The 27867-nt window shown below is 41.0% G+C and overlaps 1 protein-coding gene across 1 annotated transcript in view; it reads left to right on the top strand.

Moving 5' to 3' along the window:
• Positions 1-27601, top strand: part of LOC126100865 (hydroxyproline dehydrogenase-like) — a 163707-nt gene extending 136106 nt beyond the window's left edge. The window contains exons 8-9 of the mRNA XM_049911532.1: positions 15156-15349; positions 27396-27601. Of these exons, the coding sequence (XP_049767489.1) occupies positions 15156-15349; positions 27396-27574 (373 nt within the window). The 3' untranslated portion in view covers positions 27575-27601. The remainder of the gene's footprint in view (positions 1-15155; positions 15350-27395) is intronic.
• Positions 27602-27867: the final 266 nt, after the last annotated feature.

Here is a 27867-nt window from a genome sequence, read left to right as displayed (position 1 = left end):
CAGTTGCATAGTAATTAAAAGTTTGGTTGGTTAGAAGGCAGATAGGAAAGGCTGTAGTTGTTAGTTAATTTGAAGTTTTACATGTTTAATGTCGTAAAGTATGTACATTTTTCATTTTTTCTTTTTTACTTTCTTGTTTACATTTTTTCCCTCAGACCTCTACATCAGTGACATAACATCATAAAAATGATTAAATGTGGTGAACTTTCTAAAAGAAAAAATAAGAAATCTCAGAATACTGAATCATAAAACGTCAAAGTGGAAATAGCGAAGAAAATAGTAATACTAAGAAAAATTCAACCCAAGTATTCATTTTTTTCCATAGGATGAACAACAAAGAGGGAAGGAGCACAGCGCAGTCATTTCTGAGATTACATGTATAATGTGATTGAGGATTTTGTATATTTTTATTGCGTTAAACGTAAATTTGTTGATTGGCTTTACAGTTAAGATTAATTTTAAATAGAACTATAGTTTGCCCCTGTACTTCGGGACTCATCATTCGGCAGGAACATATGGACGAGTGAAGCAGAGTTACTATGTCCTGCACAAAACATAGCATCTTACTTTTTATTCAATTTGAAAACTATTCAGTATAAAAATGTAGAATTGGGATCAGTGTGTTTTGTAAGAGTTACACTACGTTTTTATTTCAGTTTTATTTGTAGCAAAAAATTATTAAGACAATATACGGACAGTTTACGAACATGGGTTTTCTGTCGACGTTAGTGAATTTTCTACCATTTTATTGTCATTGAGTTTTGAAGGACGTATTATCTGAACGAAAGATTACATGACATTTTCATCTGCTCCAAACCAGATATCGGTCGGAGTTTTCTGAAAAGAGATAATTTCAGTTAAATGTGATGCAAAATGGTCAAATTTCGCGCTAAGTACTAAGAGATCGCCTGTTTCGTTGTCTGACCATATCAGAAAGTAACCTACTTTCGCCGCGCCGCTCGTGTTATAGTTGTGGATTTTGTGCTTTTGTATCATCTTAACTTTTATTTTGTTATTTTGCATCATTTTCATGGCAAACGGGCTTGTATTATTTTTTCATCAACGTATGTTGATGAAGGTATTTTCCAGTGAACACATAGTGTGTCGTGGGGCGATCACTTTGTTTTTAAAATAATTGGAAAGCCACGATCGCTTCAATCGTTTATTAGATGACCGGTTTCAGCACTCTGAAGGTGCCATCACCAGATCTGAAACGTGGATTAACATTTATAAAACCATGTGGACATCATGGTTTTATAAATGTTAATCCACGTTTCAGATCTGATGATGGCACCTTCAGAGTGCTGAAACCGGTCGTCTAATAAACGATTGAAGCGTTCGTGGCTTTTCAATTATTTTGAAGGTATTTTCATTCGATAATATATTTATGCAAAAAAATCAGCTCTATTGCAGGAGAAAAATGCTGATGCATATGACGTTATGTGCTACATAAAAACACAATGCATGAAGTAAACAGCTACTATTTATTCCCTTATAAATATTGTTTGATTCGCCTGTGTTTTCGTTATCCAAAAAGTAGTTATTCTTGGGCATAAAACATGTTCCATAATTCTACAACAGATTGAAGTCAACGATGTTGGTCTATAATTATGTGCATCTGGCCTACGACCCTTCTTGAAAACGGCTATGGCCTGCGCTTTTTTCCTGATACCTAGGTACCCGTGCTTGTTCCAGCAAATGAATTGTGATAAACTGCTGCTAGAATGGCAGCAAGTATTTTCGCATAATCTTCATAGAGTCTTAAAGCTATTTCATCTGGTCCTGATACCTTTTCACTGCTAAGCATTCATAGTTGCTTTTCTATTCTGTGATCGTATATCTCAATGATCTACAATTCGTACGATGATTGGAAGGAGGGATCACATTACCGTTTTCCACGGAGAAAAAATTTCTGATTTCTCTTTATTATCTTCTGTTTCGCTGCCTGTATGGTCACTGGGTGAATGAATAGATGACTTCGAATCGCTTTTATGTAAGACTAAAACCTCTTAGGGTTTTTAATCCCATAAGTTAGCAAAATTTTACTTTCAGATTCATTGAACGCTTCTCTAATTAGTCACCTTATGCTCGTTTCCGCTTCGTTAAGCTTTTGTTTGTCTGCTCGGTTTAGACTTCTCTTGATTCTGTGATGCTCTCTTTGTTTACGTAGCAGTTTTGTAACACGTATGTTAAACCACAGTAGGTCTTTTCCATTCCTTAAGACATTGCTCGGAACACACTTGTGTAAGACATACTGAACGATGTTCCTGATTTTTTTATATTTTTGCACCATATCTTCGTCCTCAGGACTGAATATTTGTTGTTGACTATTCAGGGACTCTGCAGTTTGTATCCTGTCACTCTTTCTAAGGGAAAATATTTTCCTACTTCTTAGCATTCTTTGTAACGCCCATATCATTGTTGTTAGCACAGCCTTACGACTGCCGTTATCTCCCTCTACGTTAACTGATTCGGTAAGTTCAGGTCTGTCTGTAGCTAGGAGATCTAAGATGTTTCCCTTCTAGACTTGGTTCTCTAATGATCTGCTCGAAGTAATTTTCGGACAAGACATTCAGAATAATACACACGAACCGCTATCTCTGGCATCAGTTTTGATAGCATTTCTCTTCCAATCTACACATTGCAAGTTGAAGGCATTTGAAGGCACCCCTTATTACAGCTGCATGATCAGGGAAGTTATTAACAATATTCTGCAAGTTTTCTCTGAAGCCCTTTACCACTACATCTCCTGACTCATGTGGTCTATAAAAGTATCGGAATACCACTTTTGACCAACCTTCGGTGCTTAACCTCACCCAGATTACTCCACATTCTGAATCAGTGATAACCACACCAGACATTATCGAACTCTTTACTGTAGTCAACACGCCGCCACCTCTGGCGACTAACCTATCCTTGCGATAAATATTCCAGTCAGAACTTAGGATTTCGTTGCTGTTCACTACCGATTTCAACCGACTTTCTGTTCCTAACACTCTCTCTGCGTTATAACTTTTAATAGGCAATAATTCTGGCACCTTTCCTGAGATGCTCCTGCAGTTTATTAAAACCACATTAATTTTTTCTCTATACGATCTGCGAGGATGATCATTCCCTGAGAATGGAGTGCGTGATCACCATCTTCCCACACAACAGTCGTATGATGATCTCCAAATATTTGAACAATGGGCGCTCAGCGATCAGCGTTATTGTGATCCTGTACTCCTTCACCATGTGCGTCTTTTTAGGGGTGCTTTTGGCCCTGACTTCATTTTTGTCGATAACAGTGTGCGACCGCATCGAACTGTGTAGGTGGGCGGGGGGGAGCTCTTGGGACGGGAGGATTTTCGGCGAATGGGCTGGTCTCCCTGTACCACCAACTTAGCTCCCATCGAACACGTGTGAGACACATTGGGGAGATACAATGCAGGACGTCCACATGCACCAACTACGATCCAGCAGCTGTGAACCACGCTGGTGGAGGAATGGAACGGCCTGCTACAAGAACTTCTTACCAACAGTGTGGCCAGCATCGGACCAAGTTGCAGAGCATGTATTGCGTCCGTTGTGATCATGCATAATTTTAAGTGCTGCCATTTCTAAAGGCCAGGGGATCACAATGATTGCGCTACCTTCAGTGTAATCATTGTCTTTGAGTAAAAGTATTATTTCTGTTCGTCTTATTGTGTATTTCTTTGTTACCCTTTGTGCTATGTTACTGCAGTTCTTTTTACTCATGCAACTATTTTTCTTGGGAGTGACAGGTCAGGCAAAAGATTCTTTCGCACTTAGACTTGCGTTTTTTGAAGCTGAACGCTCAGTGTCAAAAGACGCCACAGTTATAGGCAGGCTGCAGAAGGCCGTTAGTGGCCACACACAGCGTCTTTTTCTGCCAACGTCCGACGGGAAGGCGCATCCTTAAGCTCACACGGTAGTCGGATGGGCCGGGGCCCATTCCCTGTGTCAAAAGACGCTTCTCACATTGCGTTCCCATGTGAACCCAGTAGTAATCTTGCACTGCGTCAACACAAAGTAGTGTGTGTAGTCAAATGTTTCATTACAGCTATTTCGATGTGTGAGATGGAAAAAATTGAACTTGATAGCGAACGTATTATTTTAGAAGTTCAAGCTCTACCTTTCTTATACGACATTCAAAATGCGGATTATAAAAACTGACAAAAAAGAAGCTGTGACATCTAATGTTGTCGGTGAAGGTTGGGACAATATAGACAAAGAAACAAAAGAAGCCTTAGATAAGTGTAGTAAAAACATTTAATCTGCGTAGTATAAAATATCAAAAATACAATAAAATACCTAAATTTTATGAAAAACATCTGGTGAATTACATTTGTTAAATTCAGTAAGTACAAGAAGTCACAATATATGCGCTTTATTGTAGACTATTAGAGGTGTCTTGTTATGCCAGCAGTCTTTTTCACTCAGCAATGTTTGCGTATCGGTTTTGCCAGGGTACAGAACCTGCGGTAGAACAGAAATATTCAGCAAACTGATCTCTTGTGTGTGTTGCTTTCACGGTCCCCTTGTCCCGTGGGCCGAAATGCTGTCCAAATGACACGATAACATGTCTTCAAAGTTGTACCCATCGTTTTCCCTCACAAAGTTGGGCAGTGCACAAGTGGCTTTAACAATGATGTCAACCAAATCGATACTGACGTCAGTCGTATGATGGAATGTACGCCATTTATTGGCTGAAATGCCTAATGCACATTCCATGTACCGCCTGACGCTCGATAAACGGTAGTTAAAAATTCTTTTAATATTAGTCATGTACTTACCGGGGTATGGTCTCAGAAGGTTTTCACACAGAGCAAAGGCTTCATCTGCCAGAAACACATATGGCAGTAATCGACCAGATGTATCGTTTTGTAAGGGGGCTGGTGGTGGTAATGGTAAATTGTTGGAATACAGTTTCTTGCAAAAATTAGTACTCTTCAGGATGTTTGAATATCCCTCGTGTCCAAAGGCCCCAACATCTATATATCTGAAACAGTAATTTGCATCAGCGACTGCCATTAAAACTATTGAAAAATACTTCTTGTAGTTAAAGTATTCACTACTCGATCCCCATGTACTGATCACTCTAATACATCCCACGCAATGTGGAAAACTGGCTATTTGTAAAAACACTAGACTAATATTCAATCAACCTTCAGCAGTTAATTGTTTCATATATTGGTCTTGCATTGTTTCCCAGATTTCTGAGCATGTGTCTCGAATAATCTTTGGAATTCTTGAACGTCCAAGTAGAAACTGGAAGTGTAGAGATCTGATGGAAGTCCCAGTTACGCGATACCTATAATGAAACATTGATAATGGGTTAAAAGTAGAACCAATATTTATATTAAGTTTTTTTTAGGGAGGGTTGTGCAAAAAAAAGGGGAAGAGCATTAAGGATTGTTACTACCAAAATGTCATAATCCACGATGGCAAAAGTGGAGATTCATCAAAATCCAGGAAACATTACATTTATCACAAACAGTTGTCATTTCTCCAATCTTTATGTGTAGAAAGAGAGTGAGAATTCCATATTTATAATGTTCATGCATTATTAAGTTCCAGACTGAGCAATGCTTGGCCACAAATTATAAAATTTGACTGTGGACAATTACAATTTTCTCTTTGTACCATAGGACATCTGGAAATATGGCTGTCGATCTAACAGAAAGTGCACAAGATGCAGACAACAACACTGCACAACAAGAAGCAAACACAACACCTGAAATACAACATACTACATCCAAAACCTCTCCCCCTGCTCGCACAGTACAAAGGGAGAAAGTCCATTTCCGAAGAAACGAAAACACGACGAGTTTGAAAACAAGCTGTTGGGCGTTTTGGAAACGAGTGTGCAACAATCACATACTAAGGAACTTACTTTCGCAAATGCCCCTTATTAAGAACTTTAGCCCAGCTGACAAGATGGATTTTCAATTGAAATATTTACAATTGGTTCAGTCCTACACACATGCACAGCCGTCCAGAATTACATCTGAAAGTCTCCAGCAATCATCTCAGTCCATAAGCAGCGCACCTACAATGATCTTCGAGGAAAAATCAGAAGATTCAATCCTGTCCTTTTATTCATTGTAAACAAATGATACAATAAGTAATAAAACTTCACTTACCTCACAGTAATTGATAGTTTTTCTTCAGCCCTTACACAATCATATAGTCGAGTGTTTCTTCAGTTTCGTATGAATTAACAGACATCCTGTAGTACTCAAAAAACTTTTCAGGGTTTTCTTTAAGTTTGTTGTGTAGCAGATTGAATGTCCCCCCTCTCTGATCTGTCCTCAATTACTGGATGACTCCAAAAACGTCTTTTTTGTCTACGTCGTCTCCATCAAATCAGTAACAATTGAAACGTCCCCTTAGAACAGTTGTACACGACTGTGCTTAAACTGACACACACAATATTTTTTAGCGCAACGCAATCTGACTTTCAGAAATCCCTACAAAACAATGGCCCTGACTAACATTAACATGTACCTTTCACAAATCACTTACCTCACCAAAAATCTTCGTTACTCGAACTACTGCAATACAGCAAGCGCCACTACTGCCAGCTAAATAAAAGATTCAAACTATGGAAGTCACTAACTACTGATAGGGATAGTTAGCAAATGAAAGATTTTAATAGAGAACAAACAATGTATTTACCTTAATAGTCATAATATATGATATCTAGTATTACAAACTTCAAAACTCCGCCATCTCTCTCCCCACATCCACCACTGCTGGCGGCTCACCTCCAACTGCGCAACGCTACGCGCTGTTCACATCCAGCTGCCGCTGCCCAACACTACAATGGCAGACAACAATGCAAACTAGCCACAGACTGCACACAGCACAGCCAGTGATTTTCATATAGAGCGCTACATAACGTTGCCAATAAGAAAACATAAACAGCCTACTTACATAGCCCCCATGCTCCCCACGAAAAATTTTACAAATTGTTTTGGGCAGTGGCCAATAATGATTTGATAAAATTTTTCATAATTACAATAACAAAGAAATCAAATGCACACACTTATCAATACAATGTTGGTCAAAGGCTAAAATTTTCTCACAGTCCATAAAGACAGTCCTGATCATTTATCACAGTAAAATTACAGTGTTTGTTTTTCTCAAAGTCTGAGTAGTAAAAGAGAATGCACACGGAAGTAGTGGATTTCCATGCAGTCTTGAAGAAGTAGTGTTGTCCTTCCAACGGAAAGACAGTGCTGACTCTTGACATGCAGACAGGTAATGGGCCACAACAGAGCAAACCCACAGCAGAGTCAGTCGAAGTTTTGAAGAATATTGGTAGGTAGGTCATCGCAGAGCAGACCCACTGTAGTCCTGGTAGAGATTATGGTATTGGTGGGCCACCAGAGGTGCAGACCCACTGTAGTCCTTGTAGAAATAATTGTATTGGTGAGTCAGCAAAGGTGTAGACCCACTGTAGTCCTTGTAGAGATACTGGTACTGGTGAGTCAGCAAAAGTGTAGACCCACTGTAGTCCTTGTAGAAATAATGGTATTGGTGGGTCATCAAAGATGCAGACCCACTGTAGTCCTTGTAGAGATGATGATATTGGTGGGCCATCAGAGATGCAGACGCACTGTAGTGCTTGTAGAGATAATGGTATTGGTGGATCATCAAAGATGCAGACCCACTGTAGTCCTTGTAGAGATAGCCAGCAGCCATCTGTTTGACAGTGCAGGTGCACAATCACCATTGAAGAGTCTTGCGGATAATATAGCAAGTCCATAAACCACCACTTGTGCATTCACAAAGTTTTTTTTCTAATTGTCCTTAGAACCAGCAATGCTGTTAACCAGTCCCTTGCTGAATTATTAACACACGTGCAAACACTATCAGTCCTTACTTCTCACATGTTGTCCATATACTATGACCAACAGAAACGTGTGCAGTGAAATGTAACGTACAAGTTACTTAATTTGATGAACTGCTGTCAATTACAATTTTATAACATAAGAATACAATAATAATGCTACAAAATACATCATTAAAAACATAACAGTACAGATAACATTTGTAGTAACACGGACTTTACAAAAGAATAGAAATAAACATATACATCAGAGTTACAGGAATTATGACATAAGTACATAGATAATAGATCAGAATAAATTTTGAAACATCAACTTCACACATGAGCATTAAAACAAAACAGAATAAATAATGTCTAAACATCTTTACAAAGTAAATAACATATTATTAATGTCAGTTATATTTGAGGATAACAGTATTCCTCATCATAGTGAATATAGCTTAGTATTAAAAGAAGAAAAAGTTCTATGAAACTACACAGAGACAGGAAGAAAACAAATACACAAGGGTACACAAACATATAGTGGAATAATGCAAGGAAAGGACAGGGTTTGTTTTACTGCAGTATTTTGCCAACAAAACTTTCTTTGCTTCTTGGAGATCCGACTTCATTCATCATTATTCCCAAAAAGTCCTATCTATACCTCCTTCCTGTATTCTATTCATATTTCTTTCAAAATAATTATTTCTCATTGTACAATACTCATTTTGGCCCAAATCTTTTTCATATAACTTCGCAATGCATTCTTTACCTATTCTCCATAGTCAGTTTCTTATATAGTCTACCCCTCTTAAGCTAACTTAAATCTACTGAGCTCAGATGCTAAACTAAGGGATGAGGCAATGCAGCAGCACAAAACAATTAACACAAACAGCAATGAAAAAAAAATTCAAATTGGTGAAGCAACAATATTACAACTAAGATAAGGCACTGTGCAGCAAACAAGAAAAATAAATCAGTAGTAAAACTAGCTTAGAAGAGTAAGACAAATTAAGATTCAGTAGCACTATGCCTGGCAAACAGCAGCAGCAAATATAAAAAATATAAAAAATATATAACTTATATCTATACATGACAAAGCTCAAGCATAAAAAATATTACAGTAAAAACAACAATGCAGATAAGGGAAATGTATATTCACATCTTAATGTCTATGTAATTAAAGTGGTGCACCACAACAACATATTGTAAAAAAAAATATTACCATGTACTTGAAAAGAATATTATGTATGCAGTTACTGTTACTAGTCCCTTCTTATTGTTCTTTCCTTTCCAAGTGCTCCTTTTTTTTAAGAATGTGGATCACAAAATTATTATTTAATAGATCTGTTGACAGAAAGTGTTCACATTAGCAAATGCATTTTATTTTATTTTATAAAACCAATGCTGCAACACAGCTGTAAACTAGATATCAAATGAAATAAGCAACTACGAAAAGCAAAACATAAAAATATCATTCAATAGTCATGTGACATTTCATAAGTTAGTATAAATTCTCTGAACTCTCGTACAAAGACGCTTGTCATAATCAGGTGTGCAGATGTAAGTATCTTTCCAAGTAATGAGCATGTCGTATCTGCGATGCTTTCTCTAAAGGAATGTCAATGGAGACGATAATGGCCTTTTTTTTCCTCCACCTAATGGCTTTCTTTTGTCAGACGACCTCAGCTGGGCGCCCAAAACGCATTACGTCAAGGTCACTTACCTTTCTTACGGAAATATTTACGACAGCAGTTTCCGCTACAGTGACAGTCTCATATAAAAATATTTCACAGGTCGAGAATTTGCGTTACAAATCTGTAGAGACAAAATGCTTTTGATATAACAGAGTCCAAAAAACTTTCGTCGGCATTGTAATACATTCACGCATTTACATACATTTCATAACTCTTAAAGTACGATTCTTGGTTTCCAACAACCTTCTTCACAAACCAGAGTCCCTAACCACTATTCATTACTCCTTACCTTATTACACATACACATATTCGTCGACACGTCAATCTTGCGACGACACTTCAATATTTCATCATAATAAATACGTAGCATAATCAAATTTCTCATATAGCATCAGCTTATTGTTCACAAACATACGTCAGCAGCATAATATGCATCGTCGTCGTAAAAATAACATCATAAAAGATCAATCACATCTCAAAATCATCATAGCTTCATCCAATAACTTCAAAACCTAAAGAAAATACTCTGCTCATTTCAATAGTGTCATCTACCTCAAACGTACTTTAAGAATCGTGATCCCATACCAAATATATCATTCAAAGCTCTCATAGTATCACAATGGTTCCGAAAAAATATGAACAATTCACACAGTACAGACAAAATACAATTTCGTAAGTGTGAAGTAATCCAACTCTGTAATTGCGTAAACATGTGCCACTGACGTAATAAAAAAGTTTGTCTCTCTCAGTTAAATGATCAGATAGCTGTGTAATTTATGTGTTAGAGAAATATGGTACCGATGTGTAAACTTGTATAAGCAAACACCATATTAGCTAGGGCTCCTTGTGCTTGCCAAACACATGATACACAAAGTAAGCGTGTACCCCCCTGAGGATTATTGTAATTATACCCTCAGGTGTTACAGATTACAGCAATGGAATGAAATGTATCACGGAAAACTTTCTTTGTAATTCAAAAATCTTGAAAAATAAATGGTTTAACTACAAAATTAAGCACTCAAATGCGTGTCCTGTAGCGCTAAATGTGCGTTTTGCTGTAAGATAATTGTGTGGAAGTGTCGTAGTTATCGTCCTCTGTAAGCAAAGTTCTGCTGAAGTCAATGTACTTACCTCATGATAAACAAAAGTGAAATGCTTTGCGTATAGATATCGTAGTTATTACGCTTATTGTTGTGATGAAGAAAGTACTGTGCTGTAACGTATTGTTGTGCTACGGAAAAGGCTGTCTCCTTGTAGCTATACCACAAAAGTTACTACTAAAACATGTTTTACTTTACAGAAGAATTCAGAAAAACTGTGCAGATATAAAACAGATACACCGCAAAAGCAACATAAGTAACGTCATGATATAATCGTGTAGCTGTCACATAAACTAACCACTGTGTCATCTGGTATCTCTCAGAAAGTACTTTAAATCCAGAATGTATTTTCAAGTAAACCAAAATGTTGCATTAAAATCTCATTAGCAGTACTGGTAAATGTTCTAAGTATGTGAGCCTTATAGTCGTTACGTAATCGTGCAACTAACAAGCAAGAATGTACACACACAATAACACTATGTCGTCTGTTCGCAATAACAATGCATTCGTAATTTCTGTTTAAATAAGTTCTCTTGGTTCGTGACTGGATATTTAACTTCAAACATTGTTGGATGGTAACAGTTTCTAAAGCATACTAGTAATGTGAAGTGAAACGTTTTATGGCAAAGACGAAGTTAAAAAACAGATTATCTTTCAATAAATGGTTTTACATGTGAAATGTGGTGTAACCCTTTGCTCTTCCTAGTACGCAGAATTTCAACTTTAACGCAATTATCATGTGGTATACGTCGGTAAGGAATCTTGGAATTTTTCTCAAGGTTAGCGTCTATGTTATTTTTCTCTGAGCCAGCCGGCGCATGCGGCAGCCTGCAGTGCGAGTCATTGTCTGCTATCTCTTTGTTGGCGTGCGTCGTTATTGGGATTAGGAGACCTAACTTCCACAAATTCACGTTTTCGAGAGGGCCCTGCACTGTTTGAATCCCGCCAGTTCTGATAAAATTCAGGTCTGTCGTTATGATTATATCGTCTGTCATCATGTCGGTAGATCCCACAGTTTCTTTCTTGTCGGTCACGTCGCGGAGAATTTCTCCCTAAATCGTAACTGCCCGCTGAACTGTTGCGTCTGAAATTATTCTGTCTCCCTTGATAATAATAGTTCTGGTTACCATATTGTCTGTTTCTATGATTGTCTCTATCATATTCATTACTACGGAAATGCGACCTTTCTCTGTAACTATTACTCTGCCAGTGGTTGTCATACGGGTGGTGCCTGTTTTGGTCACGATTTGTGTTGTGAGAATAGCCTTGTTGTGTCCAGTTATTATTTCTTTCATCGCGGAATTGCGACAGATGTGACCTGTAGTTGTTGTGTTCCTGTTTTCGCGTTACGCGATTGTCAGTGTCAATTTCTAGTTCTTGTAACAGTCCCTGAAAAGCTTCGATGTCGTCTTTGCAACGTCCTGCTAAAATAATATGTCGTAAATGTTCAGGCAGTTTGATTAAGCAAATGCGGATGAGTTCTGAGGGGCTGTATGGGTTTGATAGCTACTGATTCTTTTGCAACATGTCTTCAAAATATTTCACAAGACTGGAAAATTCAGATTGTTCGAAATGTTTCATCATTATGATCTTATGTAGCTTGAGACCAATATGCTGAGAGGAAGGCATGATAAAAATCTCCTTCACTGTGACAATCGTGAATGACCGATCGCATTCTTACAGCCGGTTCATTCTCCAAGTAGCCACACATAAATTCTAACCTGTGCTCCAATGACCAGTTGGGAGGAAAACAATGAGAGAATTGATGGAGCCACGCTTGTGGATGAATGTCGTTGGCAGAATTCTTAAACGTTTTGAATTTACGTGTAGTGATGAACAACTTATAGTCAAAATCATCATGTCGGCGAGTCGCATATCGGTCATTGTTACATCGTTTCGGTGGATCCATTTCAAAATTCGGTGTACCTTGCCAATTTCTTTCATAATTTCCGAAGTGCCCTGAATTATTATTTTGTGGCTGTTCCGTATTTCTATGTCCTTCTTCCCGTATTGGAGCGCGAGTGGCCTCTGAAATACGTAATTCTTGTATTACCTGTGTCAGCTGATCTTGTACTTCCCGCGTTTCTCTTTGGTGTTGCGTATTAATTTGATTCTGATTTTGTTTGAATTTCCTAATTTGTTCGCACTCTTCTGTGTCAGTGATGGCTACAGGTCTTGTGTCATTCAGATCATCATCTACCTTTGTAGATAAGTTAGTGACCTGATCCGAAAGTTCGGCTACTTTCTCCGATAGTAAACACATTTCCTCAGTGTGTTTTTCTGAACCAAGTTTCAGAGTGTCCATTTGTGTTGAAATCGAATCTACTGTGTCCTTTATGTTTTCCTGAGTTTTTGCAAGTTGCGTAACCGAATCGGTAGATGCAACTGAGTCAATTTTAGCCCACAAGGTCTCATGATTTTCATGAACAATGGTTCGCAGTTCTTTTATGGCTGCTTCGTGATTCTGTAATGCATTTTCGTGCCGCGAAAAAATAGGTTGAAAATGCTCACAAATTTGTGTTTTTACGTCATTACAGACTTTTTGACATTTCGATTCGATGTTATGTAACTCAGTAGTTAAATCTTCACGTGTTTGTTCAAGTGTGGTGTCTAACTTCCGAAGATTTTGTTCCATTGTGTCTAACTTTTGAAGATTTTGTTCCATTGTGTCTAACTTTTGAAGCTTTTCCTGTGTTTGTCTCTGATTTTGTTCCATTGTGTCTAACTTTTGAAGATTTTGTTCAATTGTGTCTAACTTTTGAAGATTTTGTCCCATTTGTTTCTGATTTTGTTCAAGCGTTGTGTCTAACTTTTGTAGCCTTTGTCCCATTTGTTGCACTAACTGTAATAACAGTGCACTGGTGTCTGAAACATGTTCCTCAGTGCTATTCGGCAGTGCATTTGAACCGGCAATATTCGCATTTTGAAAAGCAAAAAATGTGTCTTGATTCATTTGAGAAAACGGTGAGGACGCAAAACCTGAATCTACAGTATTTGCCAGATTGTGTCCTGTCATTTCGGATTCCTAAGGCAAGCTGTTGCCGACCGATCGATCGATAATGCTTCCCTGTTCACTAATTGTTTCACTGTCTACACCATTGTTTGCAGCCCGCTCCATTTCCCTATGTACAATTACCAAATTACTACTTTGAACATTAGTTAATTCATTACTCGGTGGCGCTAACACACTGCTTTCGTCTTCATTGTCGTTTCTGAGTTTACTTTGGAGCCTAGTATTACGTTTTTCACACGCCATTATTGTCACAATATTTCACACGACAACACAGAAAAGCACAATTTGAAGAGCAAAAATAAGAGAACACATTAACATAGCACTGCAAATAATATCTAGTTAATTGCAGCTGCGAAATATTTGGTGCAAATCTACATGTGTGCCACACCTGTTGTACTGTACAACAATGAAAGACTGCAACTACAAAGGAAATTCTCTCTATAATTACGCGCTAGCAATAAACAATAGCTACACTCATTGCACAAACTACAAGAAAAAAATCAGAAGATTCCAGTGAGGTATCCTAGGCTAAGGGTCGACATATGAAACGTCCCCTTAGAACAATTTATACACGACTGTGCTTAACCTGACACACAATATTTTTTAGCGCAACGCAATCTGACTTTCAGAAATCCCTACAAAACAATGGCCCTGACTAACATTAACATGTACCTTTCACAAATCACTTAACTCACCAAAAATCTTCGTTACTCGAACTACTGCAATACAGCGAGCGCCACTACTGCCAGCTAAATAAAAGATTCAGACTACGGAAGTCACTAACTACTGATAGGGATAGTTAGCAAATGAAAGATTTTAATAGAGAACAAACAATGTATTTACCTTAATAGTCATAATATATGATATCCAGTATTACAAACTTCAAAACTCCGCCATCTCTCTCCCCACATCCACCACTGCTGGCGGCCCACCTCCAACTGCGCAACGCTACGCGCTGTTCACATCCAGCTGCCGCTGCCCAACACTACAATGGCAGACAACAATGTAAACTAGCCACAGACTGCACACAGCACAGCCAGTGATTTTCATATAGAGCGCTACGTAACGTTGCCAATAAGAAAACATAAACAGCCTACTTACACAATGCAGTACATATTGCTGTTGCAGATTGTTTACTTAATACATTCATTTCTCAATGAAGTGATGTGACCCAGGCAGGTCTGAAACGCTACTGAGCCACATATGGCCACATTCACGTCTTTGGTCGCTAGGAAGCGTTGAGCTGAAAGAAGTTATATACACGGTCGAATGTGGCCACCACCAGGCGACTTTTGAAGCTGCTTCTTTAGACGCTGAGCGTCCAGCTTTAAAAAACGCAAGTGTGGCCGTAGCCTTCAGGCTTGTGCACCAGTGTAATTCCTCCGTAACTGACTTCAGAATAAAGTAATTTTGAACAGACAACGATTCCCGCATATTATCTGCTGATATTTTTCTTTCTTGAGTTTTGGTGTGTTGGTACAGAACGATCTCATCCTGTATGTTCGCAGAGTGATGGATCAGGCCCTGGACTACGTTGTTGAGAACCGGAAGAGACCCAGCTTTCTCGTGGTTGCGACCCACAACGAGAGCGCCATCCACCACGCCGTGGAGAAGCTGGGGCAGCTCGGAGTGCGACCTGACCAGGAGGACATAGCGTTCGCTCAGATCTACGGGATGGCGGAGCAGATATCCGTACCACTGGGTAAATCCACTCCATCCATCGTGCTTTTTCTCCATAGCACTCTTATCCCCTAGAAGTACCTGAGCATTCCCTAAAGAGTGACTAACAAGCGGACCGCGCCTACTCATCACCGATTTGTCCAAATTTATAGTACATGCAGGGCTTGGACTGAAATGAAATGACAGAAGGATGACCGCCAGATGGCCAAGCGTCTAGCAAAAAAAAAAAAAAAAAAAAAAAAAAAAAAAAAAAAAAAAAAAAAAAAAAAAGGCATTTTTTACGCGGGCCAGGAGAGAGGTGATCCATTTATATTAACGTAGGTCCCAGCCAGCGGCTGGAGCAGCGAGAGAAATAGGGAATGCTAACTCGAGGATCGTATGTTCGAGCCCCTCGTACTGCAAATAAACTGCAATACTAGAAAGGAGGGGGAAACTACAGCCGTAATTATTCCCGAGGGCATGTAGCTTTACTGTATGGTTAAATGATGATGGCGTCCTCTTGGATAAAATATTCCGGAGGTAAAATATTTCCCCATTCGGATCTCCGGGTGGGGACTACTCAGGAGGACGTTGTTATCAGGAGAAAGAAAACTGGCGTTCTACGGATTGGAGCGTGGAATGTCAGATCCCTTAATCGAGCAGGTAGGTTAGAAAATTAAAAAGGGAAATGGATAGGTTAAAGTTAAATATAGTGGGAACTAGTGAAGTTCGGTGGCAGGAGGAACAAGACTTCTGGTCAGGTGAATACAGGGTTATAAATACAAAATCAAATAGGGGTAATGCAGGAGTAGGTTTAATAATGAGTAAACACATAGGAATGAGGGTAAGCTACTTCAAACAGCATACTGAACGCATTATTGTGGCCAAGACAGATATGAAGCCCACGCCTATCACAGTAGTACAAGTTTATATGCCAATTAGCTCCGCAGATGAAGAAGAGATTGATGAAATGTATGACGAGATAAAAGAAATTATTTAAATAGTGAAGGGAGACGAAAATTTAATAGTCATGAATGACTGGAATTCGATAGTAGGAAAAGGAAGAGAGGGAAACGTAATAGGTGAATATGGAATGGGGGTAAGGAATGAAAGAGGAAGCCGCCTGGTAGAATTTTGCACAGAGCATAACTTAATCATAGTTAACACTTGGTTCAAGAATCATGAAAGAAGGTTGTATACATGGAAGAAGCCTGGAGATACTAGAAGATATCAGATAGATTATATAATGGTAAGACAGAGATTCATGAACCAGGTTTTAAATTGTAAGACATTTCCAAGTGCCAGATGTGGAATCTGACCACAATCTGTTCGTTATGAACTGTACATTAAAACTGAAGAAACTGCAAAAAGGTGGGAATTCAAGGAGATGGGACCTGGGTAATCTGACTGACTGAACCAGAGGTTGCAGAGACTTTCAGGGAGAGCATTAGGGAAATACAGTAGAAGAAGAATGGATAGCTTCCAGAGACGAATTAGTGAAGACAGCAGGGGATCAAGTAGGTATAAAGACGAGAGGGTAATAGAAATCCTTGGGTAACAGAAGTGATATTGAATTTAATTGATGAAAGGAGAAAATACAGAAATGCAGTAAATGAAGCAGGCAAAAAGGAATACAAACGTCTCAAAAATGAGATCGACAGGAAGTGCAAAATGGCTAAGCAGGGATGGCTAGAGGGCAAATGTAAGGATGTAGAGGCGTATATCACTAGGGGTAAGATAGATACTGCCTACAGGAAAATTAAAGATACTTTTGGAGAAAAGGCAGCCACTTCTATGAATATCAAGAGCTCAGATGGAAACCCAGTTCTAGGCAAAGAAGGTAGAGTAGAAAGGTGGAAGGAGTATATAGAGGGTCTATACAAGGGCGATGTTCTTGAGGACAATATTATGGAAATGGAAGAGGACGCAGATGGAGATGAAATGGGAGATATAATACTGCGTGAAGAGTTTGACAGAGCACTGAAGACCTAAGTCGAAACAAGGCCCCGGGAGTAGACAACATTGCAATAGAACTGCTGATAGCCTTGGGAGAGCCAGCCCTGACAAAACTCTACCATCTGGTGAGCAAGATGTATGAGACAGACTTCAAGAAGAATATAATAATTCCAATCCCAAAGAAAGCAGTTATTGACAGATGTGAAAATTACAGAACTATCAGTTTAATAAGCCACAGCTGCAAAATACTAATACCAACACTTTACCGACGAATGGAAAAGCTGGTAGAAGCCGACCTCAGGGAAGATAAGTTTGGATTCAATAGAAATGTTGGAACATGTGAAGCAATGCTGACCCTAGGACTTATCTTAGAAGATAGATTAAGGAAAGGCAAACCTACGTTTCTAGCATTTGTAGACTTAGAGAAAGCTTTTGACAATGTTGACTAGAATACTCTCTTTCAAAACCAGAAGGTGGCAGGGGTAAAATGTAGAGAGCGAAAGGCTATTTACAATTTGTACAGAAACCAGATGGCCGTTAGAAGAGTCGAGGGACGTGAAAGGGAAGCAGTGGTTGAGAAGGTAGTGAGACAGGGTTGTAGCTTATCCCCGATGTTATTCAATCTGTATATTGAGCAAGCAGTAAAGGAAACGGAAGAAAAATTCGGAGTAGGAATTAAAATCCATGGAGAAGAAATAAAAACTTAGAGGTCTGTCCATGACATTGTAATTCTACGAGACAGCAAAGGACCTGGAGGAGCAATTGAACAAAATGGACAGTATGTTGAAAGGAGGATATAAGATGAAATCAACCAAAGTACAATGATGATAATGGAATGTAGCTGAATTAAATTGGGTGATGCTGAGGGAATTAGATGAGGAAGTGAGACATTTAAAGTAGTGGACGAGTTTTTCTATTTGTGGAGCAAAATAAATGATGATGGTCGAAGTAGAGAGGATATAAAATGTAGACTGGCAATGGCAAGGAAAGCGTTTCTGAAGAAGAGAAATTTGTTAACATCGAGTATAGATTTAAGTGTCAGGAAGTCGTTTCTGAAAGTATTTGTGTGGATCGGCCATGTATGGAAGTGAAACATGGACAATAAATAGTTAAGACAAGAAGAGAATAGAAGCTTTCGAAATGTGGTGCTACAGAAGAATGCTGAAGATTAGATGGGTAGATCACATAACTAATGAGGAGGTATTGAATAGAATTGGGGAAAAGAGAAATTTGTGGCTCAACTTGACCAGAAGAAGGGATCAGTTGGCAGGACATGTTCCTGAGGCATCAAGGGATCACCAATTTAGTATTGGAGGGCAGCGTGGAGGGTAAAAATCGTAAAGGGAGACCAAGAGATGAGTACACTAACAGATTTAGAAGGACGTAGGTTGCAGTAGATACTGGGAGATGGAGAAGCTTGCACAGGATAGAGTAGCATGGAGAGCTGCATCAAACCAGTCTCTGGAGTGAAGACCACAACAACAACAGCAACATATTGTATTTATTAATAGTCTCATACAACGCACAAAAAGGAAAAGCAAAGAAAAATTTGAGGTTACAAGCATATTTCCATGAAAGTATTGTACTTACAGCGCCGTCAAGGACTCTGTAAATAACTTTCCAAGAAGGGATTGTATTTAAAATGTCCTACGAGACAGGTAAAGCCAACGGCCTTACCGCAGTGGTAACACCAGTTCCCGTCAGATCGCCGAAGTTAAGCGCTGGCGGGCTAGGCTAGCGCTTGGATGTGTGACCGTTCTGGTGTGCTGTGCGCTGTTGCCAAGCGGGGTGCACTCGGCCCCTGTGACGCCAGTTGAGAAGCTCTGACTGAAGCAGACAGCGGTCTGGAGAGCGATGTGCTGATCACGTGCCCTTCGATATCCGCATCCAGTGACGCTTATAGTTGAGGATGACAAGGTGGTCGGTAGGTACCACTGGGCCTTCCGTGACCTGTTTAGGTGGAGTTTAGTTTGGATCAAACAGGTAAACCGAGAATTTTCATTAACTGAAGTCAATAGAAAAACCTTTTTATAGTCACTTATAATAAAGTATTTAGGTCGTATCCTTCCTATGTTGCCAGTAACAATCGACTTATAACCGAGCCCTGTACCACCGGGGGCAAAATAAGTTCTCGTGAAACGACGGGATATGAACAAAGTAAACCCTGAAACCTCCTCTTCTTAGTGTAAGTAATGACTGTGCTGGTAAAAGTTCACGTTACTTGATTTTCAGACTCCAGAGTGAACCTGAACGTACTGAGACTGTTTTCTCTTTGCTTATTCTGATCATTTCTAAACTGACACAATATTTTAGCGCAACGCATTCTGATTTTCAATGATCCCTACAAAAGAATAGCCCTGATCAACAATAACCTATGCCTTTCATGAATCACTTGCCTCTCAAAAATCTTCGATACTCGAACTACTACAATATAGCGAGCGCCAATACTGCCATCTAAATAAAAGATTCTAACTACTGAAGGCACTAACTACTGATAGACACACAGTTAGCAAATGAAAGATTTTGATAGAGAACAAACAATGCATTTACCATAATAATGTTCAAAAGTCATAATATATATATATAAATCCGTGACAACCAGTTTAACAAATTTCCTTTTTCTGACGGATACAGGTCCAGATCGTCCGCTCATATTAACATCTCCGAACTCTAGCATCTCTCTCGCCACATCTACCACTGCTGGCGGCTCACCTCCAACTGCCCAACATTACGAGCTGTTCACACCCAACTGCCCAACACTCCACTGGCGAATAACTTCCAATAACGAGTCCAACTAGCCACAGACTGCACACAGCACAGTCAGCGATTTTAATACAGAGCGCTGCATCGCGCTAGCAACATAAAAACCTAAACAGCCTACTTACAACCCTTTCTAGAGAATTATTACCAACGGTCTACGTTATGACTACTCTTTTGTACTGAAGATTCAAAAACCGGTGGATGTGTTCACGGCAAAGTATAGGAACGTCGTCTTTGTTTCACTAAAATCTGGAAAACTCACAACAATGTTATACAACAAAATTTTTGACTGATGTGATAAAGTCCTACGGGCAGGAGAACAAGTTTCCTCTGTTAACTAACTCGTGGGGAGGATACACAAATCCACAATTATACGATGAAATTTTTCTAGATGAAAAGTGATTCCCCTCAGATTCATTTCACTAGAGGAGCCCCGAAATGTCAGTTGTTATGGTCACGTAACGAATTATTCGAAAATACTCAAAATTGCTTTTATTCCAGCAAGAGAGAAAAAGAAATCACATCCCGAGAAGACTGCATCAAACTACATTCCATTTACATCAGAAGCTGTCCTTGCCAATATTTGGCATGGTTTGCTGCCAGACTGTACGATGAGGGAGAACCTTTTATGAATGTAAACAGTTTTTTCCCTATTGAAACTCGATTCCCGGCGGGGTCTTGGATTTTCTCTGCCTCGTGATGACTGGGTGTTGTGTGATGTCCTTAGGTTAGTTAGGTTTAAGTAGTTCTAAGTTCTAGGTGACTGATGACCATAGCTGTTAAGCCCCATAGTGCTCAGAGCCATTTGAACCATTTGAACCCTATTGAAAATTTAAAACAACCAGGTATCCGTATAAATTTGACATTTATAATGTGTGCAAGACGCCGAGAAAATTATTGCTTTCCCCATTTTTACTACGACTATTTCCCCAGCATTTGTAAAACATAAACTGTAAAATGAGAAACATTATTTTACATACAAAGTTTTCTTCACTGCATTACGATCTGTTCCTGGAAATTTATTTGCCATGACACATTTTTCGTATGCCTTTCCTTTTCAAGCCGGTCGCGGTGGCCGAGCGGTTCTAGGCACTTCAGTCCGGAACTGCGCGACTGCTATGGTCGCGGGTTCGAATCCTGCCTCGGGCATGGATGTGTGTGATGTCCTTAGGTTAGTTAGGTTTAAGTAGTTCTAAGTTCTAGGGGACTGATGACCTCAGATGTTAAGTCCCATAGTGCTCAGAGCCATTTGAACCATTTCCTTTTCCAAGGATTTTATGAAAATATTAATTAATGCAATATACTGAACAATATTTCGGCTTATTTACAGTGTAAGTAACGTAAAATACAAAAGGAAAATTGGTTTCGCCACGGTAACTCGAACCTGCGATCTTAAGTTAACCGTTCTCTACTCTTTCCGCTGCATCAACCGCAGCCTCGAAACCACGCTGAGATAAATGACTCATCCCTCGCACGATCTGCACCGTAAATGCTATCTTTTTCCTAAACTCTTGGGCGCCTGGAAGTCCCACTTGTCATTGTCACATTCACTTCTGGTCAAGCCCTGCACATACCATAAATGTGGACGAAAGCGGTGATGACGAGCATGCGCGGTCCCCTTGTAAGTCTACGTTTTTCCCGCAGCTTGCAAAGTTACAAGTATCTGTCTCTCTCCTCTCCTCTTTTTGAGCTCATTTAGAGTAGTTGTCAATAATAAAAATGAATCGCCAGTGTTCATTCGCACGACAAAACTACACTGTTGGCCAATAAATGGCAACATTATGAAGTACAGCGAGTAACGAAAATTTACGCTCGTAGTTATTGTGCCTATTCAGTATAGTAGAAAGAATGGACGATCTAACGTTGCAGTGATGTTTGGATGTAAAGGGTGCGAAACTTAGTACGCTGAGCAGCCCTTTCTAGCAGCAACAATGGCCTCAACCCAGCGGGCTGCCGAGTTGAACTGAACTTGGATCACGGATATGGGGGCGACACTCCACGCTGCAGCAAAGCTATCCCAGAGATCATCAGTCACAGTGGTGGGCGAGTGGTGGCGTGGCAGTATGTCACGACTCATGATCAGCTTTCATCAGCTGAGAGGTCTGGAGAACCTGCTGGCCAGAGCAACGGTTGAACACCACCTGCATCGAGGTAGGTCAGGACAATATGAAGAACCTGTAGTTTTGCGTCGCCATATTGAGAGATAAAATCACGGAGAGCTTGACGAAGAGGCACAACCGTCGGCCTTAACACGTCTGAAATGTAAAGTCAGCTTTCCATGTTACTGGCTATGCGAACCAGAAGGGATTCTGTTGCGTGTTCAACGGAACCACGTACCATCAGGCTATATGGTGAACCTGTATGATGATGAATGCAACCTAGAAACGTGCGTTCTGGTCGGATCCTCCACACACGAACATGTCCAACGTGATGCTACATGCAGAACCGAGATTCGTCTGGAATTAGGACGCGGTGCCACTCTTGTGTCCACTGTTGCCGTTGAATGCACAACTGTCAATGCGTCCATCTACCGCCGCATCAAAGGATAGTCATCGTGCTGACTGTCCATTGTGTTCCAGAGGTCGTATCGTCCGCGTGGGTAATTTGTGCCGCTGCAAACATGCACTTTTCTTGAAACAAGATAAGCAACATGGCTGTACAGTCCTGAACGGCCGGGCAAGCAGTATGCCAGTCCTAGAGATCCGGTATGACGTTGATTATGACCCTCCTTAACCCACAGATTCCATATTCGTTATTCAGTCGTCGGGTCGTGGTCAAATGAGCAGCAAGACAGTATACTACAGCCCTAATAGGCCACGGCTGTTGTGGAATTCCGACGTATGCTGACAAATGTTTGTCCATCTTACATGATTCTCTCTCTCTCTCTCTCTCTCTCTCTCTCTCTCTCCTCTCCCTCTCCTCTCTCTGTGCATCTCTCTCTCTCTCACACATACACTACTGAAATGTGATTTCTCAATAAGGAAGTAGATGCATAACGTCTTCTCGTGCACAGGATGAAAGTTATGTTACGCCTACCTACTTTGTGCGGCTGCTTTGAAATGCAAATTATATGCATATCCAACCATGTAGTACGCTTGATGCAAATTTGTCATTTGCCCTCATCGTGGTGAAGTTGCAGTTATAATGCCCAGCAATGAATAATAATGTAATGGTGCTCGACCTACATATCAAATCCAGATGGAGGAAAGTATTCACCCAAAAAGGAGACCATAGGGGTTGAAGCACAGTTCCTGATCATCAGATCTTAGTCTGCGCCCTGTGTAGTGGTGGTAAAATTGAACGTTCAGTTCAACTCAGAACATCGCGTCTCCAATCAGTAAAGGACGCAGTTCGGTCTGTCAAAATGTCATGAAGTGTCATTTCAAGCATAGGTTGTGCTCGCATTGTCACTTAACGACAAAGATGATTTGTCAACGCGATGAAATGGCGTACAATGACCCCCATTTTGAGTCACAGACCACTTAAGACCTACTTCTTAACTGTCACCTGCGACCAACGCACCAGCTAGTGAACAGTACTTACATATTATAATTCGTAGGTACACCAAAGAGAACGCTGCGAAACTGTGCGCTACCTTTTTGGAGACTGCTGAAAAGGCTGTCTCGTCCCAGATAGTACACAACCGCCTCTTACAATTAATTTGACCTTGAACGTCCATTACGAACAACAGCATAACCTCTCCCCCTCAACCCACCGCAACAGCATCGAGCTGAGGAGGTGAGGGAAGGAGGTGCCCACCTCACTGCAACACTGCAAAACCCCACGTGCGTAGAATGTAATAACCTGCGCCAGAAACTGAGGCACACACCCTTGAGACGCAAGCGAAATGTCGTTATGGACTTTCACACCTCGTTAAAAGTGACACTAGCAGAGTTGAAGCCGTCATAAAGACGAAAGAGTGGCACAACCCTATTAATGTCCAGTAACAAGTTATCGATACTTCTGATCACATAGTGTGCTTCCCCACGGTGCAGCTAAAATTACTTTTAAGTCTATAGACCTGTTTCTATGCACGTCTGCCTCCCTGCCAAGAACAATCCAGTCACAAATTTCTTTGGATGTCGCCACATGATTGTGTTTTCGTTAATAAGCGTTGGTGTGGTTCTGGATGGTTACAAATTAAGTGCAGCTACTCGTAGAGGTCCAGTGTGTGCTGTAATAATCGTACGGCAGCGAAACTTGGTAGACACGCTAATGTGTTAATGCGAAACCTATTTATGTTGGAAAAAAATAGTTCCAGTTTTGGCCACCAGGAACAAATCTGGCGCTGTACACAGTATGACATCCACGTCGCCATTTTAAAGCCATTGAACTGTATGGCTATCGAGAAGAGAAACCGTGCACTGTTTGTGAAACTGTCTCGTGTGAACGGCAGCAACTATAATACTCTATTGGGAGTGTATCGCCGTGTGAAGGGTCTGAGGAGAGGCCTGATCTCTTTAAACGGTTTAAAGAAGATGATAACGAAATTCAAAAACACGGGTCAGTTTGATGTCGCATGTGGAAGAGGAAGGCGTCCTATCCTGGTATAAGTTACTGACGAGGTTCCTGTTGCTATTAAGTGACCAAGCAGCAAGTACCCCAGGTAGTGCTAGCGCAGTGTCGCGAGAATTGTCCATCCCATGGTCAACAGTACGGAAAATTTTGTTGTCTACATTACACTGGTACCCGTACAAGATCCAGAAGGTGCAGCAACTGAAACATCATGACCTGCAACAACATTCTGAACTTACTCTTCTGTTTCTGGCACGAATCGAAGTTAGTGACATGTGTGTGGGCAATATTCCATGGAGTGACGAGGCACATTTTGCACTACGGAGTGCAGAGAACAGACAGAACTGCCGAATATGGGGTCCTGTTAAACTTCGTGTTGTGCACGAGGAGCACTTTCACTCACTGTATGAGATTCACGAGCTCCTTTATTGCCTGTCCGTTCCTCTTTAACAGAATACACCCACAGGGTCCGTCAGGTGTACCGCGACAACTGCACGTAATCGAGGCCATCTTGTACAGCCTATGTTCCTGGTTTGGAAGAGCGTGGTTACGTGGCAAGCGCTGTTTTCATGCGAGATGGTCACTCGCCCAATGAAAGATCTGCATAATGCAACATTCCAGGAACGTGTAACCTCCAGAGCTTTTTCCTGATGCATTGCCTGCAAGACCACCTGACCTGAATCCAAGTGATTTTTGGTTCTGATAATTTCTAAAACTATGCGTTTACCGGTGACAAGTTCAGCCTCTACCTCATCTGATGGCTTGTGTGCAGAAACACGTTGCTCAGATTCCAATGGAATCGCTGCGAGCAACTGTTGATCACGTCGTTTACGGATGCGGCATCTCATCGTCATCTCCGATGCTCATGTTGAACAAACCATGTAAGTGGCAGTTAGGAATACTACGAGGGTAATCCCAAAAGTAAGGTCTCCTATTTTTTTTATAAGTACATAGTAAGTGGCAGTTAGGAATACTACGAGGGTAATCCCAAAAGTAAGGTCTCCTATTTTTTTATAAGTACATAGACCTGGTCTACAATGGTTTACATCAGTTTACAGCTTGAACATTTAGCTATTTTTCGACATAATCAACGTTTTTGTCGATTCATTTTTGTAGACGCTGTGGAAGTTTTTGTATGCCCATGTCATACCAGCACGCCGCCATGCTGTTTGGAAAGTTATGGACCTCTTCTTTCACCTCGTCGTCGGAGCTGAATCGCTTTCCCGCCAAATGTTCTTTTAACCTAGGGAACAGGTCATAGTCACTGGGTGCCAAGTCAGGACTATAGGGTAGGTGGGTGATTATGTTCCACTGAAACTGTTGCGTGAGAGCAAAGGTTTGCCGAGCGATGTTTGGGTGAGCGTTGTCATGGAGAATGCGTACGCCCTTGCTCAACATTCCTCTTCTCCGGTTCTGAATTGCCCGTTTGAGTTTTTTCAGAGTCTCACAGTATCTGTCAGCGTTAATTGTAGTCCCAGTGGGCAAAAAATCGACCAACAATACCCCTATACCCCTTTCCGACCCCCAAGAACGGACGTCATGACTTTACCGGCAAACTGTTTTTGTTTGAATTTCCGCTGCTTTGGTGAAGAAGGATGCCGCCACTGGCGTGATTGTTGCTTGGTCTTAGGTGTAAAGTGGTAGGCCCAGGTTTCGTCACCCGTCACAATTGAGTGCAGAAAGTTGTCCTGTTCGGCTGCAAGGCGGCGAAGAAATGCGCGGGAAGCATCAACTTGTTGCCACATGTGGTCCTCAGTCAGCATGCGTGGCACTCATCTTGCGCACACCTTCCGGTAGTTCAATGTTTCCGTTAAAATTCTGTGAGCGGTGCTTCGGGAAACCTGAGGAACCAGCGTGCAGAGATCATCCAGGGTTATCCGCCGATCTTCACGCGTGCTTTGCTCAACCTTCAACACTGACTCCTCAGAAATTGACGGTCTCCCGCTCCTCTGCTCGTCGTGAATTTCGGTCCGACCAGCTGCAAACTCTCTACACCACTTACGAACATTTTTGACATCCATGCACGACTCACCATACACTTCCGTCAATTGGCGATGGATTTCAATCGACTCAGTGCCATTTGCGTTCAAAAATCGAATAACTGTGCACAATTCGCACTTGGCGGTAACAAACAACGGGAGCTCCATTCTCAACGGCTGGCAAGCCAAGACGAGCGCCTCAGCGCGACGTGCGCATGTTTACACGCAGAGCGTGAAGCACTCTTCATAACAGTGTGACCAACTGCCTCACAAACAGAGTTCTGTACTCATAAAAAAATAGGAGACCTTACTTTTGGGATTACCCTCGTATTTGTTTGATGCTGTTCACCTCCCGTTCCTGATCCATTACATTTGGAAGCTTTTCTCTAGATCTTCGTTGCATTCAAAATGGTTCAAATGGCTCTAAGCTCTATAGGACTTAACATCTGTGGTCATCAGTCCCCTAGAACTTAGAACTACTTAAACCTAACTAACCTAAGGACATCACACATCCATGCCCGAGGCAGGATTCGAACCTGCGACCGTAGCAGTCCCGCGGTTCCGGACTGAGCGCCTAGAACCGCTAGACCACCGCGGCCGGCTTTGTTGCATTCACAGCGCCAAATTTGCACCTGGTGGCCAAAATTGGAACTAATTTTTTTCCATCATAAATCAGTTCCGCATTTACGCATTAGCATATCTACCAAGCTTAGCTGTCATACTATAATTACAGCCGGCACTGGAACTTGATGAATAGCTGTACTTTAATGATAACCACCCAGTATGAGTTACACTCCTTTTGGAAATGTTTCTTGCTTCGACTTACGGAGGTCGGCGACAGGAACAAAACGGAATGAAGGCGGTGCGGTGTGTTCGCAGCCGCTGCGGGCTACACGGTGTACAAGTCGGTCCCCGTGGGCGGTCTGGGACAGGCGCTGCCCTACCTGGCTCGCCGCCTGGCGGAGAACCGATCCGTGCTGGCCGGCGCCCGCCACGAGCGCCAGCTGCTGCAGAGGGAGCTGCGACGTCGGCTCCGGCCTGCTGGCGCCACCCGCTGATCGCAGCGGAACGTCGTCGTCGCCGCCGCCGCCTCTCGCACTTTTGCCTCTATTGCCTGTGAAACATGTGAATAAATACTTGCAATCGTAATGAAAGTACCCTGCCTGGCAAAAAAGTGAACCAACCAATCGGATGCCAATTTGATTTCGTACGCTTTCAAACCATAGGCGGGTATGCTAATGATCAGACTTTCAATTCTCTGTGATAGGAAGAACGTTCACCAGGGTGTGTTAGTGCTGTTAGGGTTTAGTGTAATTACCCAGCAAACAGAACACAGCATGCTGTTCTCAAT

The sequence above is a fragment of the Schistocerca cancellata genome, chromosome 9, assembly GCF_023864275.1.
Source record: "Schistocerca cancellata isolate TAMUIC-IGC-003103 chromosome 9, iqSchCanc2.1, whole genome shotgun sequence".
NCBI lineage: Eukaryota > Metazoa > Arthropoda > Insecta > Orthoptera > Acrididae > Schistocerca > Schistocerca cancellata.
This window is presented reverse-complemented; position numbering and strand designations above follow the sequence as displayed.